This window comes from Bombus fervidus, chromosome 1 (assembly GCF_041682495.2).
Source record: "Bombus fervidus isolate BK054 chromosome 1, iyBomFerv1, whole genome shotgun sequence".
Lineage (NCBI taxonomy): Eukaryota > Metazoa > Arthropoda > Insecta > Hymenoptera > Apidae > Bombus > Bombus fervidus.
The window spans coordinates 5,066,258-5,084,738 of NC_091517.1; the positions used below are offsets into that span (position 1 = coordinate 5,066,258).

At 37.3% G+C, this 18,481-nt stretch overlaps 1 protein-coding gene across 23 annotated transcripts in view; it reads left to right on the forward strand.

The window, feature by feature from the left end:
* Positions 1-18,481, forward strand: part of Dlg1 (MAGUK family member discs large 1) — a 530,764-nt gene that overhangs the window by 374,286 nt on the left and 137,997 nt on the right. For all 23 annotated transcript variants that reach the window (XM_072004650.1, XM_072004679.1, XM_072004697.1 and 20 more), the window contains one exon: positions 17,148-17,183. In XM_072004650.1, the coding sequence (XP_071860751.1) occupies positions 17,148-17,183 (36 nt within the window). The remainder of the gene's footprint in view (positions 1-17,147; positions 17,184-18,481) is intronic.

Sequence of the window (18,481 nt, forward strand, 5' to 3'; positions counted from 1 at the left end):
GTTGCAAATATATTCAGTAAAGAATCAGTATACAACATTAATAGTCATGTTAAACATATAATCACTGATAAAGATGATTCCACTAAATATTGGTGGCTTATTAATATAATGCATAATTGACAGTTTAAATATTTTTTTAAACTCTGGAAAATATATACCTGTAGTACATACCTTCTAAATTTTTTGGATATTTTCAAGTTGGTTTCATACTTAACCAATGCAGTCACGATAGACAGGCCCGATTGCAGTGCTAATAAGATTTCAAAATCTTTCGCACGAAGCACATGTTATATTCATAAAAGATTCCTAGAAGTTTTACAATACTTCAATATTTTATATTTTAGATGTTTTCTAGAGTTTTTATCTATACGATCTACCCTCTATCTTCAACATCACAAAATTCGCCATAAAATGCATCCATTCCAGGATAATGGCAGTTTCATCGAACTAGGTTACAGTGTCTTTTTTCAGACTTGCTCCGTGTCGCTAACCTCGTAAACAGGCATCGATACCGCGCGAGAAATTGCGCGTTGTCTCTTGATGCTCTTGAATAAACGTTAAAATAAAAACGTGCTGCGGAAGAAAGGATCGCGAACAACTGGCGTTGCGCTGTTCCGTGTAAGAAGCGCGATTTCGTTGCGTGTCGTGTTCATGAAACACGTCCCACCAGCATCAATGTCACTCATCCCGCTCTGCGATCAAAGTTCTGTGCTAGTTAATAGCCTTGTCCGCGAGTGCAAACGAACATTCTAAACGTGGTGGTGGCTGAGCTATCGTGCCACGATTTTGAATTTAGTCTGCATGGCGATAACGTTATTAGTGCTCGCAAACCGCATGTGTCAAACAGTCGTTTGACTAGGTACCTTGATACGCGAATTACTTTGATACGCGAATCGATATTCAGAGCAATCAAGATACCATATAATATGATAGAATATTCGTATAAGCTGAGGAGTCTAATTGGAGTAATCGTCTCTTAAGAAGAACATAAATCATCATTAAATTTATAATTGAAGGACTTATGGTAAAGCTGATTCTTATTAAACCTCTTGGTTTTTTAGATAATAGATGTTTTACAAACTTATTATTCTAGTAATCTTATAGAACATCCTGGAATATTCAACATAAAAACTATTAAGTTCAAGTAGAAGATACATTGTTGATTATATCGACCCAATTTACAAATACTTTTCTCTAAAAAGAATTTAATTTTAAATTACGAAATCTATAACTTGGTGATTTAATTCAATTGTATGAATCGATTGATAAATATTTTGATGAAAAGTATCGAAATCCAGTGGAAGAAAATAAAGATAAATTGTCAGAGTTAGATATAATGCTTTCAGTTTAGGTATGCAACATTCCATTGTTAAACGACGTTCCCTAAACGGTTTTGTACCACCAGACTTTCTCTATTCCCCAGGAGGAACCATGGAAAATGCTTTTGGTCACGAGCTATTAGCGTTTCGCGAAGGGCGACGTGATAGACGATACGAGACAAGCACTCGCGTTCTCGGAAATAGAAGCACAAAAAGTAAAGAAGATAGTCAGCGGAGCGACTATTGGTGGCCTCTTTATCCGCGCGGCGGTAAACTTGGCCGGAATTAAAGTAAAATACGAAATATCGCGTAGCACGCGAGCGGAGCGAAGAAGGGGCGCGGGCGCCGCATCGCGAATGTATCCATTACTGTGGAGCCATGCGTTTTCTTGAGGAAATTCGTTTCTCCGTTTTCCACCTGCAAACCGGAATACATGGCCGTCCGACCGCGGACGAGAACAAGGAAAGAAGAAAAAAAGAGAAGAAACGCGAGGCAACCGGAGGGCTGAGGGTGGATAAAGGGTGGATAGAGGGTGGGAACGACTCACGCAGAGCCTCTTTAGTGGCTCGTAATTCAACGAGAGCTTTCCTCGAATTTCCAGCAGTCTGGGCTTCGCCGGAGATACAAATTTTGCACGCACATTTCCATGGAAACGGCTATATGGCGCTAGTCATCGTCAGGAGAAGGGGGTATTAGTCGGTTACCCGATTGATCAATGCATCGGATATTACCGCTTTAGAAATTTATTTCGATAAGAAGCTATATCATGCCAAATAAAGCTTTTCGTTTCGCTTGCCTTGATTATTTCGAAATTTATACGCGAAACGAATGAATTAATATTTGGGATCGGGCGTAAAATTACAGTGGCTACAAAAAGTATTTGCTGTGTTACACCATTGCATTTATTATAGCATTTACATACTAATTAATTAACTCCAAGTAAATATCAAGTTTCGTATGTATACGAGAATTAACAGAGTTGGTCAAATTTAGGAGAGAATTAAAAAGTGAATGTATCAAGGATATTTCACTGATAAAGCTTTTCCTGCTTGCTATACTTTTTGAAATACATTCATCTCTACATTATTGAAATGGATCTCTATATAGAAATGGGTGTTCTCAGTTTATTCTATTAATTTTGAACTTTGTTCAACTTTTGTACTTTTAAATTCTACTTTTGCTCTCGTCCGGATGAAATTAATTGGGGTGGAATTATTGTTTCTCTATAACGAAATTCGCAACGAAGCTACGAAAAGGATCGTGTGATTTTACGTGTGTCAGATGCATTGTGTTAAATCACGAATTTACAGCAAATCCGCATTCAACTGCAGGCAGCGATACAGCAAGGGAATATGGTGCAAGTTTCGAAGACGAGTTTCCATTTGAACAAGTCGAGGCATCATCGGAGAATTCGCGTCTCTCGAGGATTCTTGACAATGTCTAAGAGAGTATCAATGTCTGTCCTGTTGGCAATGAACAGCTTTCATCGATGCAACCCCATCTGTTGGACCCTCGAAATACGTGGTACGATTCGAAGTTCGTTCGAGGAAAATCCAGCCAACTCGATCATTACTTGTCCAAAGTGAAACTATCGAAATTGTTAGTCGACCTCAGAAATAGACAACATAGCTGTATTGTTTCGATATCGGGGAGGATGTGGTTAGAAAAAATACATAATTGAGATACAATTATCGAAAAATGCTATGCTAAACGAAATAGAGAATATAGACGCAAATGAAAATTGTGAATATACGTAGATACTGTGTGTATCTTCCAGGAACGCTCCTTTATTTTTGTAGACGACAAGTTCGACGACAATTTCGTGGAGTTTAACTTGAATGTCGATTGAAGTTTCGCGTCTGTTTTCTTGATAATCTGTCGGGCATAAGTAACGTTAAGTATGGATCCCCGAGTTGGTTGGTGACGCGTGGAATGTTTCCCTTTTTCTCCGACGAAGCTTTCAAGCTCGACGGGATTTCGCGAAACGACTATTTATGTTAATACCGCGTATGCCAAGGAAAGTATATAACGCGAAACAGCGTCAAATAAGCAACGTTGACTCGAAGAAAAAACAAGGGAAGGAAAACTTGTTTGCCTGGTGGAAAAGTTCTCCAGCACGTCACGTTTATGGAAAGTACTTTCAAAAGGAAAGGAACAACGGATACTCGATATTAACGTTGGACCTTCCGACTTTCCTGCATCAACATTGTATAAGAAACTTTTACAATCAATAGTTTCTTGATGGTTGGAATTTTAACGCGTTCGTAGCTGGAATGAACTTACAATTTCGTACGAAAGAGTTTCGTAGAAAATGAAAGAAACGCAATAATGACACGCGATAATTATGTTTTCCATGAATTTCCACCATTATCGCGCTAGAAAGTAAAACTCCACAAAAGCCTATACGTGAATTCGCGGTTGAGCTGTTTAATTATTAATTGTACATGCTTCTATTCGTCTTGCGTCAAGATGAAAGTAATGAATTATATAAACGGTGGATCGACGAGAAAGCATTTTAGTAGAAACAGAAATTAGTCGTATCGAAATCTAATGTTTTAATAGAGAAACCATCCACAGTTTCTGTAAACCGTCTGACGAGAAGTGACGTGGAAAAGAGCGTCGTTATCGACGAAATGTCCATTCGCCGTTGCACCGTTGAATACGTTGCTGAATGTGATGAATGTAACTCCTGGTTTCTACGACTTCCCTTAACACTCGGGGTTGCCATCGAGGCACAGTTATTCATGAGCTTGCTGTTCGCTTCTACAACTTCCGCTTCTGCTTGTTCAAAGTTTGTATACGACTAGTGAAATCATGGGAAACGTTACTGAATGACACTCGTATCATTCTATCGCGGTAAACCGCGGAAACTAACTTACGCTGTACATATACTGTCAAAGGAAGCTTATATTTAATTTCGCGAGGCCCATTCCAACTCTTTATGGCATTTAAGGTATTTTTATTTCATCAACTGAAATAAAAAAAGAAATATGGCTTTTCTTTCTTGGAGCCTACTTCAAGGTTACTTTATATGCTTGTGCTATATATAAATAAAGATAAATTCAAGGAGTATACATACAGACATCAAATAATTCAAGGTCAGAGGAGAACAAAAGTTATTTGCACAGAGAAGAGGCACAAACGTCAAATACGCGCTATGTCTTGGTCTCGTTTGTTTAAATACTTTCTACCGTTACGTGGCTTTTCATCGTAGTGGTTACTACATTTCTTCCATAAACTTTCATGATATCATAAATTTTATTTTTTTAGCGATATTTTTAAAAATATGTAGCTATATAACTTTAATTATTTATGAGGTTGTAAATGACGATTATAGAGGAATTTTTCAGTAATTGCTAATTTCACGTACGGTTGGCAGTTGAAAGAAAGGATACTTCTCACAAGTGAACAATTTATCATACAAAGCGAAAGATTGGATCGCATTTACATGATTGAAATATCGAGGTCCTAAGTGTGATAAGTCACTGCGATTTTCCATTATTTAATGCTTCGCTTAGAGTTCTTCTTATAAAATATGTACTATTCTATAGCCTAAATGAGATCTTGAAAAGTTTAGTTTAAAAAGATTTGTAAATTTAAAAGTTTAAAAGGTTAAAAATTTGAAAGATCGAAAATTCGAAAGTTTGATGCTTTGAAACTACAGTATATTGAAAAGATGTCAATAAAACAGTTAGCTCTCGAGCAATGATCACTTTTAGATTGCAACGTTAGCTATCACGTAGTACCAACGATAGGTATCACATAGTACATACCAACGATAGACTGGGGGCTTCGAAATCTAGCGTTTCACACGGTTGACAGACGTCGACGCGGCATTAACTCCTCTCTGTTCGTCTTCTGTCTCTTGGGATACAGGACAGAACAATCTCAGGCTGGCAGGTAATATTCCCTGATAACGAACCTTTGTGCTTCGCGTTACATACGTAGTTTTGAGTATTCAGCTTGGAAATTTGATCGAACACGATGACCCTTCATCTTCATCCCTTTGCGTCAGCCTTGTGCGTACCAAACTCGATTTACGTTGAATGTCCGTGTTGTTACGGACACACGTGAATCTACCATGAGATTGTTGCAAACTGCATACATTGTAAATACATATCCTGATTATATGCACCATACTGGTCATCGTGGTCACCGTATCCTTTTGTCGCGAGAGTATTTGATTGGCTGCCGAGATTGAACTGGAATTACGTCCTGGAACCAACTGGTAGTCGAGAGACAATTATTCCTTTTGTGTCTGTGCTTTTTAGGCGATTAAAAGCGCGCTGTGATTTACGCGGTTTGATTTGAAACTTCAACGTCACATTTTCAATACTAGTTGCAAAAGCAAACAATTTTTTAGCCTGTCAAAGTGGCTTGGTTCTTTGTATGCATTGAATCGTTGATCGCGAACCGAATCGCTGTATACTCGCTATGGGAAAGTATTTTAAAATTTTCTATTAAAATCGATTGAAAAACATCAAAGACTGGCGGAAATATGGGATAGAATTTTTGTAACAAAGAGATCGAACTTGCGTAGGTTTTCAGGATGGAAGTTATTGACAATCACATCAAACATTTTCACAAAAGGAGGAATGTGAATTTTTCCGCTTGACAAAAGCGCATATCCCTTAACAACAAATTCATGTTGGAGCTAGCATGTTCGTTACCGCGCTCCGGCGAGCATTGCTAATTGAAGACAAATCGATTTCGTTTTTTAATTTTGCTGCCCAGCCAAAATCAATTCGAATTCAATTTCGTTTCTCGTGCCGGTTAACGACTTGCCACGCCATCTCCGTGTTCCCTCGTTGTTTTTACCGATAATTGTAACGACCGTATGTATGTCTCGTCAGCGAGTATGCCCATCGCTGTTCCACAGCCCAACAATTTTTCCATTATTTCCGCCGTGTAGCTGTTGCGAGATTTTCCGCGTGTTTACCGCACCCGATAATCTATTACTCCACGCGCCTTTTCGATTTTCAAATTCAAACGTAATTAAAACTGGAGCATTGACAACTTCCGCGAACTTTTGAATAATTTCTCCAGAAGATTAATTCATACTTATTCATACATTAAACAATTAATGCTGCCTTTCTCGATTAAAATATTTTGTCTGCAAGTAAAGTTATATTATATACATGTCGTTACGAAATAGTGGATAAATATTTTAAATTAAACGAAGGAAGATATAAACGGCACAAAAAATAATGAAATTTTAGTTCTTCCGGATTTTTCGAAACGGTAGATAAAACATTTTAATTAAGGAGGGCAGAATATGCACGCGTATTCGTAGGAGAGATTTTGTATGAATACCATTTCGCAGCTGTAAATTGATATACGTATATTTCAGTGTTGCTAAATGTTAAATGTTAAATTATAAATATAAGTGCACAAATGTACAGAATATCTCAAATGAAGTAGATACTTGCGATATTTGAAAAATGAAACGAATTTCCATTTTTATTCCATCCCTTCAGTTGTATTCATAAAATTATGAATGCGCATAAACATCCGCGATCTAATTAAAAAATTTGATATTCTCCCTTGTTTTTTTTTTTTTTTTTTTTTTAAGTACCTAAATTTTCAAATTATATTAACCCTCTACAAATCACATGAGATTCGACGCGTAACGTCACCGCGGGATTTCTTTAGGGAAGTTTAATTAAAACGCCAGTCTGTCGGGAGTAGAGAGAAAAAATAGAGATAGATCGGGCGTGCACAGTGTTTCGAGAGAATTAAACGCTATCGTTTCCCGATTTGCGATACATCGGCGTCCACGGTGCATACATTCTGGCGTCGCGACAGCGGCGGAGATCTTTATTGCGTTTCGAAGTACCAGGACTGGCAAACAAAGCGGTAATCTGTCGTGCAGGTTGTTCCGGTGGCGCGGCACGAAATTGCATTCCATAGTAAACGGGCGAAAATGGCGAAGGTCGTGTGTCGGCCATCACATCGGCAAGCTTGCTACTCAAAGTGTACACTGTAAACATTCGGTGCCCAACTAGACCGACAATGCGAAAAAGTAGAAGTCGCGTCAACAGGATACTGGACATTTTTGCAATATTCGAAGAAGGATAGCTTATGTTGATAGATAGACGGAGGACGATTCTAACTTTCTTTCTCTGAAAAATTGTTCTGACGCGAGAGAAAAGATTAACACCTATATTTTACATATTCGAAGTGATTTCCATTACGAGATAAATCATTAGAATATTTAACTCTTAAACACACAGAAGCGAAAGAAGTAATTCCCACGATAGTCTCGAGTAGTCCAATTTAAACTGACAAATTAAAGCTAAACATTTCCAAGGAATTTGTGGCCCACGTTTCGTAGATAATATAGGGAATCCAATTGCTAGCTAAAATTGTTTCTATAAATTTTTCTTGATTCGTGTTTCGTGTCAGTCGGATAAGGCACGTCACGAAGGTTTCTCTATAAACTGTGCTAAACAAGAGCACGTTAATTCCAGGCAATTTTCGACGAATTCACTGTAATTTTGTTTCGGGTCAACGTTTAATGCTTTACACGCTTTATCATCGAACGACATTAACGAGCGCGGAGGAAGTTTGGTCGATCGGATGAGAAGTCTGGAGGCCGTGTCTGACTATGCATTTTACTTCGTAGTTAACGATAAAAGAAAGATTTGCGTGTAGCCAGTTGATGAACATTGAACGATAATTAAGATAGAATCTTATTACGAACGATCGGCAGATTTCTCGTTAATCGGGCGAAGCTACTCTATTCTGAACGTCTCCGTATTTAAGATTCACCGCGTCGAGTATACTTCGGGTCTTCTGTAGGCGATTAAAACGTGACGGGATTTAAATTGGAATTATTTAAATCGTGGCCGAAGTACGGTACAGTTAAACGTGACAAACGAAACACCTTCGCTCTGTCGTTTACGACGACACTCATAAATTTTATTCAGAGAGAATTTGTACGAATGACCAGGCCGATATCTGCATTAAAAAGGATCTCGTCGGTTTAACTGTTACTAATTTTTCCCCCGATTTCGATTTTCTACGCGAATTACTAGACGCGTATCAATAAAACTTTAATAATATAAAAGTTTCAGTATACATAAAGCTCGTATCGGTAGAACAATAAAGCCAATAAAGCAAACAAAAAAAGCGGCCATTCACAGAATGGTGACAACAAAATATTGAGCTGCACGTTTCCTGCTGTTTTTCATTATTCCACTCCTCTCATCCTTTTTTATTTTCCCCATTTCTTGTATTCATTTTTTGTTTCATTGTCGATACCTTGAACGGCTATAGATTTCCCAGCTCAGAACACGGTCAGGCATATCCCTCGAACCACTTCATTGCATCGGCGAAACAATAGCGTGCACGCAAGTCTGGGTATTTATTTCTTTTTTCTCTTTTCCCTCTCTTTTTTTTCTGTTTCGTTGCATTGTCGATGAATTTCAATGTAGACTGCAATAAATTGCGGTCACGAGAAGCGGTTGAATACGTGTGGGCGATAAGTTGAAGTTAGGATAGGAGAGTCAGCTTTTCCTCCCCCGTCTTGGGCTTTTCTTGGTACGTCAATGCTTGCAACGATGATAAATTTATCGATGTTGCGCGAGAATTAATCGTTCCTCGATGTAAGACCACATTTGTCAATGACCTTAGAACATGCCCTTACAGTCATCAGTAGCTCTCGTTGATTTAAGTGTAAAAGTTGTCACGTGTATTCTCTCTATTTTCCTCTTTTTTCACGAAATAACATTTTGTTATGACTCTCGTAGAATATGTCATACCATACCAGATTATGGAAACAGATAAAGACAAAGGAACGAATCGCGTCGTAAGAAACGAAATAACGAAGGTACTCTCTTCTGGACGTCGGTATACGCGGAAGGAATTAACGAGCGTAACGAAAGTTGCGGGGCTTGTACGTATTACCTAGAATGATTCGACGTCCTTGTAACGAGAGTTTTACGTCCGCTTCATAACCGCGGTTCTCCATAATCGTAAAGAAAGCCGGTATCGGTCTTCGTTGCTTCGATACCGAATGACGAGCTAACGATGACGCTGGACCTGCGTTTTATTGCTCCTGAAACGCGAACCTGTCCATGACTATTTTGCTAACCACCCCCATGGCAGACATAAACTCGCATTGCCCTGAAGCAGTTGGTATATTTCGTATTTTCTCCAAAACCAAGCTTGAAAAATTGTGGCTGGTTTATTTTCATGAATTACCGATTTTCAATCCTGAAGTAATTAATGAAATAGTGTGATCGAAAAGTAAATTCTATACATGTATATATGTATAAGAAAAAATTCAGATCTTGCGATATTAAAATTTTATTGTGTTTACTTATGTTCAGATTTTATTCATAATGAGAACTGTCTACAGCTATTTTCGATCCGAATCGATGAAATAGATTTGTTTTCAGTGGTAGAACATATTCAGAACTTACACGCGATCAAAACGGGGAAGTTTTAATTAGAAGCAAAATTATTATACGATTTATTGGAGCGATTTCCGTAGGATTTTGTTCATTCTGTTTGCAACGGCATGAATTATTATTAAAACATGCACAGGCGACTTGGTTCCGTGTTTAATATCGGACGTTATAATTTTTATCGAATAATTTTCACCGCGCAGAATTTTATGGACGTGTAAAAAAATTCCCTTCTATCCATTGCACGTTGTCGATAAACAAAAGTATTTTTTGGTTCTTCCCTTTTTTATTTTTACGTCAACGAGCTTTGAATTGTACACTGATACACTGCCGCCTGTTTGGCGTTCAGAAACATGTCCGACAAGTAGAATAATTTTATTGCTTGCTTGAAAAAAATAATTTAAAAAATTTTTAATAGAAAAAATATTTAATTTTCAATGATAGGAAAAATGTCGAAGTTAATACAATTATAGGGTAAGCAAAATCAAAACGTTTCCTTCCATAAACTATGTTTATGATTGATTGTTCAACATATGCACGAGCGACAAACAGAATTCAATCGCTTGAGCGTGTATTCAAAAGGTGGAATAGTCCAAAATAGCAGGGGACTCGTTAACGAACAATGAATAGGATGATGGTCGTGCGGTTGACCAGGAAAGTAGGATTATTCAAGGTCCGTTGCTTGAGCCGAGTATGTGAACTGTACTTTCGATTTACGAAGCACGTCGAGTGTATTCAAACACTGTCCATCGTTAACTGCTTCCCTTTGATCCTATCACAAGCCGGCACATTCGAAATTATTTCTCGTGTATCTCGGTCCCGATTAACGGATCTGCTCCTGTTTTTCCTTCGTATCTTTTTCCCTTATTTTCGTGGCGTCGCGTTATTTCATTTGTTGTGCAATGCACAACAGTTGGGCCATAATACATGGACACAGAGCGTTTCGTGTATCGAACAATACAGCGCGGTGTTCATCTGTGTTAAAACTGAAATTGAAAATGAGAAAAATACAAATTTTTAGGGTAGAGGTACTGATTGTGAGTAGTGAAGTTGCAAACATAAAAGCCGTACGTGTTTCCTAGTGGACGTACAAATGAACGAATAAAATGGGAAAGTTTATAATAGTAAATTGATATGGATATCGAGGTAACGAAGTGAAAAAATACATTATTTTATTTACATCGAAGTACCTTTTCCAGGTCTTTCTTCCTCTCTCCGAAACCTTCGAATCTTTCATATTGCGTTAGTGCTTCGTAGCGGATCAGGAAGAGAAGAACATAAGGTACATCTATCAAGTCGTAAAGAATATAGTCGCCGAGAATAAACAACCTATAAAGCCTTTCTAATGTCGTTGAGCGAACGTCGTTTTATTAGCTGAATTTCTTTTCTGCTTTTTTTTACAGAATGCAGTATATAATAACGGAACAGATACTTTTTGAGGGGTCGGCGAATTCATCACGACGAGCTCGAAAACAACGATGGTTCACTTTCAGAGTCAGCAATAGGCAGCAATAGATTATTTCTGTCGTCCAATCGGAAATGGTCGTATAATTCATTGGCCCGGGCATAATTCTGACCCGACGTTCGACTATTCAGCGAATGAACTTTTTATCGAAACGAATTACAAGCGTGAATGACCATTGTATCAACGCAAGGATTTCTTTGATTGTTTTCCGTCCAGCTATTCATCCAAATGAATGACAATCGATGAATATAAATTTCTTTCTTCTTCCTTCTTTCTTAAAGGGAAATTTTTTCATCATATCGATGCAACACAATGCTTCACTTAGAGTGTTTCCCATGAAACAAATATTTCTCGATAACACATATAACGTTTAGAAAAATCTATTCTTCTTTTCTTAAGTTGGACATTTGAATACTTAAAAATTTGAGAACTAAGAAGGTTGTTTGATCCAGAAATTAAATCATTCTGCTGTACCAATTTTTTCACCATGTTGAATTGATTTTCACTGAATTGATTTTCAAAAACCAGAAACGTTTCCTTCTTCTCTCTTGTTCGAATAACTTTACGACGCCGTATTCTTGATAAAAGCGTTCCACATAATTATCGGGCGAACTTGAAGTAGACCTCGTTATATAATAGATCGATAACGTCGATCACCCTCATGCGTTCCAATTATAACGTCTAAGCGATCCCAAGTCGTTCAACGACAGAAGTTCCGAGTGACGCTGCGGCGACTTATATAATTAAGAAGCGGAGAAGGACAAGAGGGGGTGGTCGCAACGAGACAGGACCGTTAATAATTTGCAGGAAGGAAGAGGTCGAGAATAGTGGTCTCACGACCTCGGCGGACAATCCTATGTTTGCCGTGAGGCGTGGTTGCCACCTCAATTAATTATTGCCGCGTGTTCATAATTAAGCGGTCGTATCGTTGGCCAACCATACTGGATCACGCGAGATTCTCGACCGCATGGAAACTTCCTGAAGGTCCTTGTAAAACTGAATTTACGAGGTCTTGCGAATTTCTCGTTCCCCTTGGACACTTCAGTTCTGTTTTCTTGCGAGCTTCTCGTTACCTCTGTAATCCTATCGTCGTAACAACACGGGAGCAATTGCTCTATGGTCCCTCACGTGACCAGATGGTCATTTATTCATTTTTTATGAAATAAATTTTCCTCCAGACGTTCTGTAGCTACTGACGAGCAGTTATTACAAATTGTAGCAATTTACGATCGCTAGGCTTGTTAGCTAGTTGTTCTGTGACAAATATGATAATAACTTTTTAATCGTCGATATTAGCGGAGGAGATATTTGTTTGCGAATAATTTAGAACTTTTGAAAGAGTATAAAATTCTGAAAGGTGTTTGATGGGGCCATAACAAATTTCAGAGGTGCGTTGTTCTTAACATTTTGAAAATCACGGAACACTCCGAAATATTCAGTCTTCCCTGAGATTCATCATAAGACTGATTTTACGAGATAAGGCAGAATTCCTGTATGCTAAGGAACTTCTTCTACGAGGACTTCTTATTTGTTACGACTAGTTTAGAATACATCCAACGAATGAAACGGGCTCAGATCAACGTGACAATTTCGTACCTGAGATTCGGGCTTGTATGGTATTTAATACTATAGCAAAATTTATATCTTGGTATAAGCTCGATGTGCCACGAGTGTTGAAAGGTTCTCGAAATTATTATATTGTCGCGCAGATCTACTGCTTCAGTCTGAGTCTCGTAAAAGATCGTATAAAGTTAATGAACGCTATATTTTATCTATAATTTTACGTGACTATTTTCTTTTATGACTCTCTTATATTCATAAATAAACGAAAATTGTTTCGAGTTAAATGGATTCGAACGAGATTGAACGCCTATACAAGCTGAACTTCATTATAAGAAGAAGCTACAAAACTTTCGTATCACGATACCCAGCTCGTATAGCGAAATTCGAAGGTGAAATTCTTGCTCGAGAAACTTCTCGCGTATCGAATATGCCAAAAGCGACGGCTAAGAAACTTTTTATCTCTATGCAATCCTAAACATTCCAAAGTGAATGAACAAAAGTGCCAACATGTTTTCGAGGTGATAAAAAGTTTTTCGGTCGTTGCCGATGACTTCGCTGCTGCAAATAGTATTTAATAGAAACAAATCTCTGCCGTATCGGTCCGTTTTAATACTCCGTTGTCGATCTAGTTCCCTTAGTCGTTAAATAATGATCTTAGAACTTAGCAAAGTACATCGTAAGTTTAGCTACCTCCGAGAATCTGCTCACATTCCTTATAAGAAAAAGTAGCAAACGATTCGGCTACGATTTGAATAAAACTTTGTAGGCTTGAAAAACGGCCGAAAATAATAGATACGTATTTTTTTTAGCTACGGTAACTCAAGTTTAGGGAGTAAAATGACTCTCCAAAGTTCAACCGTTTCGTAAAGCCATCGCACCTTTTATTAGCAATAAATCTTTACGATTTTTCGCCAAGGGAAACGACTTCCTGCGTAACGTAATTTTCTCATTAGAACACTTTTATAAATATTTTTTGTATTTAAACTTATCATGTTGTATCGTTGTATGTTGTATCGTTTCTCTGCAATTTATCGCTACAATATATGCATGTATTTCTTATATTGGGTATATCGTAGAATTATTGGCGACCTTCGAACGATGAAAATATTAAAAAGACGACGGAGGGATAAGTTTCGTTTGTTACTTGAAGCATGTAAGTTTATAAGTCTCAGGTTAAAAATCGAACGACCAAGGGTAGAAGGGCGTCAATAAAATGTAAAAAGGGAAGTCGTTAAGAAGTAAGTGCTTTTTTTTATATCTTCGAACGATGACGCTGCGTAGGTATCTGCTGCTATGCCACTCGAAAACCATTATATGTTATATAAAGAAGAGCAGGAAGTCGTTCCTTCAATGATGAAAAATGAGACCCACGTCCAACTTCTTACCTTTTTTTATTCTTTTATTACTTGACGATGGTACGGAACTGCAATAACTTCAATTGTAACTTTATGCACCAAATTATAGAATTTATGATCCAGGGAAGATTCGTATATTATCGAATCGATTTAATTGAAATAAATTCAGCAGATGCCAATGAAATTAGGCGACAAAGATGAAGCGCTATGTACATAAGATCTTTGCAATTAAAGCAAGGCATTCCGTGGATAAAGTTAATCGTAAACGAGAAAAGTTCGGAACGTTGTTAGTTTGGGTATCATTCTCGTGGCTGTCGAAAGTTACGAATGTGCCAATTTTCCCAATTAGGAACTTTGCAATTAAGTTTTGCCGGAAAGGATTGTCTTTGTAAACCCATCTGCTACAAGTATAATGACCAAAAAGATATCCTACAAAGTCTAGTTTATGTTGTCCAGTTGTTTATTTGTCCGCCACTTAATGACTTTAATTACATTTCAATTTGTAATTTATCGCGTAAATTGAAACGTAATAATAATGTGATATTTTGATTTAAATATCTTGTGTTAAATATCAGCATATGCAATAGCTACATCTGACTGCGAGTTTCATTATATATTTATATACATCCTAATGTTGCAAACAGAAATATACTGATTTTATAAATTAATAATGGAATGGCTCTGAATAAATAGACTCGCAGAAATAAAGTTGAAGGTCAATATTTCTCGATTTCCTCTACGAACACTTTAGCCTTTAACTTGAGTTTTACGCGGTGTTTACCTCTGTTAAACGATCAAATTTTCCGTTGTCAACGTACGCAACCGCTGCGCTAGATCCGTAATTTTCTCCTCTTTTGTCTCAATTTTAGATATTTATTCTATCGTGCTTAATGATCAGAGAGAAGAAGATAATATAAGCAAGGCATATTCTGTTACGTAAATAGCAGAATAAATGTACATCATGATAGTAATGTAGCACTGTTAACGATCGTCATGTGTACTCTCACTCGTATAACTTTTCGGTTGCTTCGAATTCAACATTTCGCGGTAACATGGATAAGTTCATACGTCTGTTTTTTTTCTCAACAACATGAAATTGATATCGGTATTATCCGAATAAGCCATCGAATTCGCTCGAGGCACGGCTTCCGTCTTGTAATGGGATTTTGATACTAACTGGTTGAGAGGTAGCAACCCTCATCATGGGAATAATTTCCTCGGTATATCTGTATCGCGTTCACTACACCTTGCACGTTTGGATGCGATACGTTATCGTCAGCTTACACGCTTTACGGAATCTGTGTTCTTCTCTTTAATGCAAATTAATAGTATAAAAAGAAAAGGTCTTTACTTATTACAAGGTACTCAGATTTATCATATTCTGCTTGCTTAATAATAATAATGTAAAAATGATTAATAAATATTACTAATAACTAATAGAAGTTATTTTGTACGTAAGCTTGTTATATATTAATCGTTTGAAACAATAGAATCTGATACCAGTAGTGTATACACGGCAGAGGTAATTCGAAATCGCGAGACTCAATATTCTCCGATATACTCCATATTCGTCTAAGTCAACATAAACTATAGTGATTCTCTATCTCCCAACATGTGAGATATTATACAACACAAATGATGCTAAATTTTTGTAATTCGATATTAGGGACAGTAAATATGTATACGATCGTGATATCGAAGCTTTTGAAGAATCTAATAAAAATTCAGTAATGTATGTCATGTAATGCACGTAGAATTTCACCTAATCCATACAAGGTTCAACGGAGCCTCCAGGATCTTGAAGCTTCCAGATGAGTGTTCAGAAGTTTCGGGATCTTTCAGTACTTTGGTATCCTTGGGGTCTGCGCGACCCCGAAGTCCTCCGGATCTTTCGGCTCTTAAGGTATCCAAAGTTTCCGGTCTTTCCAGTATACTTCTTCAACTACTCATATCTTTTACATTTATTCCGTGTAATTTGCTTAATTTATTACTATATTTCTCGCATTTGCTGTCATAAGTTATCATCCTAATATCTTGACTGTGAGTTTAAATCTTGTGAAAGTTGTACGTTAAAACGTAATACACCATATGAAATCTTTGAAAATTCTCAACACATATCGGATATGTGTCATAATGAATGCTAGGTTGAATCTGTTTGTAGCACACGGACGCAATACTCAACGTGTTCCGCGACGCCTATATTGCCACCATAAATCTAACAAGGCGGTTGAACATTAACCCAGCGACCGCCGTCTATACTTCCGGTATTGGTCGACCTCCACATCCGATAAAATAGCTGTCTATACGGTTTCTGATATTATTTACACCGATTTAATGAACCGTAACAGAACTGCGACCTTCCGGGTAAAATCATGTTTATCTGAATAGAAAAAAGAATTACCTATCGTAACACGTGTAATTGAAATAACACGGGAAAAAGCTGTTTTTAACAGCGAAACGAATTTTGTTGATAATAATTGCTTTCTTCAATTTTTAGAAAAATATATTATAAAATATTGAATACATTCATTTGTATTTATTATATTGTTGTTTGTTCTCGAATGTCAATTTATTCTCACGAATTGGCAAAAAGAATGATTTGATTAAATTTTTCCTCTCGTCGACACTGCGGTTCGTTTCTCTCGGCTTTTTTCGTAGATGCAATCACGCGAATGATCATAGACTAAATTTTGGGATATAAATCTCTGTAGGGACGAGATAGTGGAGTGGAAAATTGGATGACGATGTGGTCGGTTTACAGGTGGATACCACGCCAACTCTTTGTCCTACCGCAAATAAAATACGTTTCAGAACATTTGGCATGAACACACTGCGAAATTTGGCAGTAATGCCTGTCCACTGAAGTATTTACCGATATTGCAATCTCCAACGATATTTTCTTCTCTTTCTCATATGAGACAAGAATGAAATGCATACAGTTACTCGAACATAGTTTTTCCATGTACTATTTTCTTTAATACGTTAATAGAACACAACTTTACAATTCGTACTCACATTATTCCTTCCATTGCAGAGTCACGACAGCTGGCAAGGACACGACGGGGACCAGGTGAGCATTCATCGCTTACAACTACCAACGTTGCTTTGCTTTTGCTCTAAGCATGCTGCTTTATTCTTTCTTTTCTTCTGTTATCATGCGATTTAATTACTCTACTCTACTACCTATATCTCACTACTAGTTCAACTGTTCTTTTTTATTTATCATATCTCGCCAATTTTTTAGTTGTGTTATTCTATTCTAACTTAAAAGGCCTAATGAGACTGTAGTAAATGTTTGTCGAATTTTGTGCATGTTTTAACAAAATTAACAAGAAAATTATACATTTGATAGTAAAAATGACATGGTCTATAATTATTCATTTTCGGCTGGTATTTACTATATTTTGAAGGACGATAATTGAATTTAAATGGTTCGATGTACGAAAACGTATTTTCGACAGAGGAGGTCGTACTTGCCGCATATATCACGCAGCGTTCCCAGTGGTATCGGCAAGGGTAGCACAGAAACGATTAAACAACAGGAACATGTAACGGTGAAAGAGAGTACGCGGAGAGAATGAAACCAATTTACATGACAGTGATACATACGATTCGAATTCTTACCACCTGGTTACGTAGCTGCAACTTGCAGTTTGTCTCTTCGTTATTAAGGGCGTTGCGGTTTTTAATGATGCGATGGTTTCAACGACTAGTGCATCAGGGTTGCAACGTTCCTCGTTAAGTACTAACGATTAGTCGATATTGTGCTAGTACTTATGAAAATATTTATCAATCGGGGAAACCTCTCGTGTACGTCTTAGATATTAACCAATGCTCTCCTATCGTAGTGCTAAAATCCGCGGTATTTATGTCCACATTTTTCAAACATCGGTACACATATTGATACATTGCCATGTTTATTGGTAGATTCATTAACGTGATACGATAATTGAATATACTTCATTACTGCACCTGATTGTTGTTCTTAAATGCATTGGAATTTTTAAAGGAAAGTTTTAAGATCAGATCGTTTAATTTATTAGAAATATTGGTACACGTAATATGAAAATCCTAAATGAGAGATTCGTAATTGATAAAATAATCGTTTAATTAAAGTTTATTAATTCGACTATGGCTAATGCCCGTTAATATCGACTACCATACAACAAAAGAGTCGGACGGTATAAAAGTTTCTGGGAGAAGTGAAATACGAGAATATTTCCGCGAGACAGAGCGTCGCATGGCGACAACCATGGAACGCTTTTTACGAGGAATGAAAGACGGTAGAAGCACTTAACAATGAAGGCTGGTCGAATGAGATTTAGTGTACCGTCTAATCGGGTTTACTCTTGCCTTAGGGCTACGCCC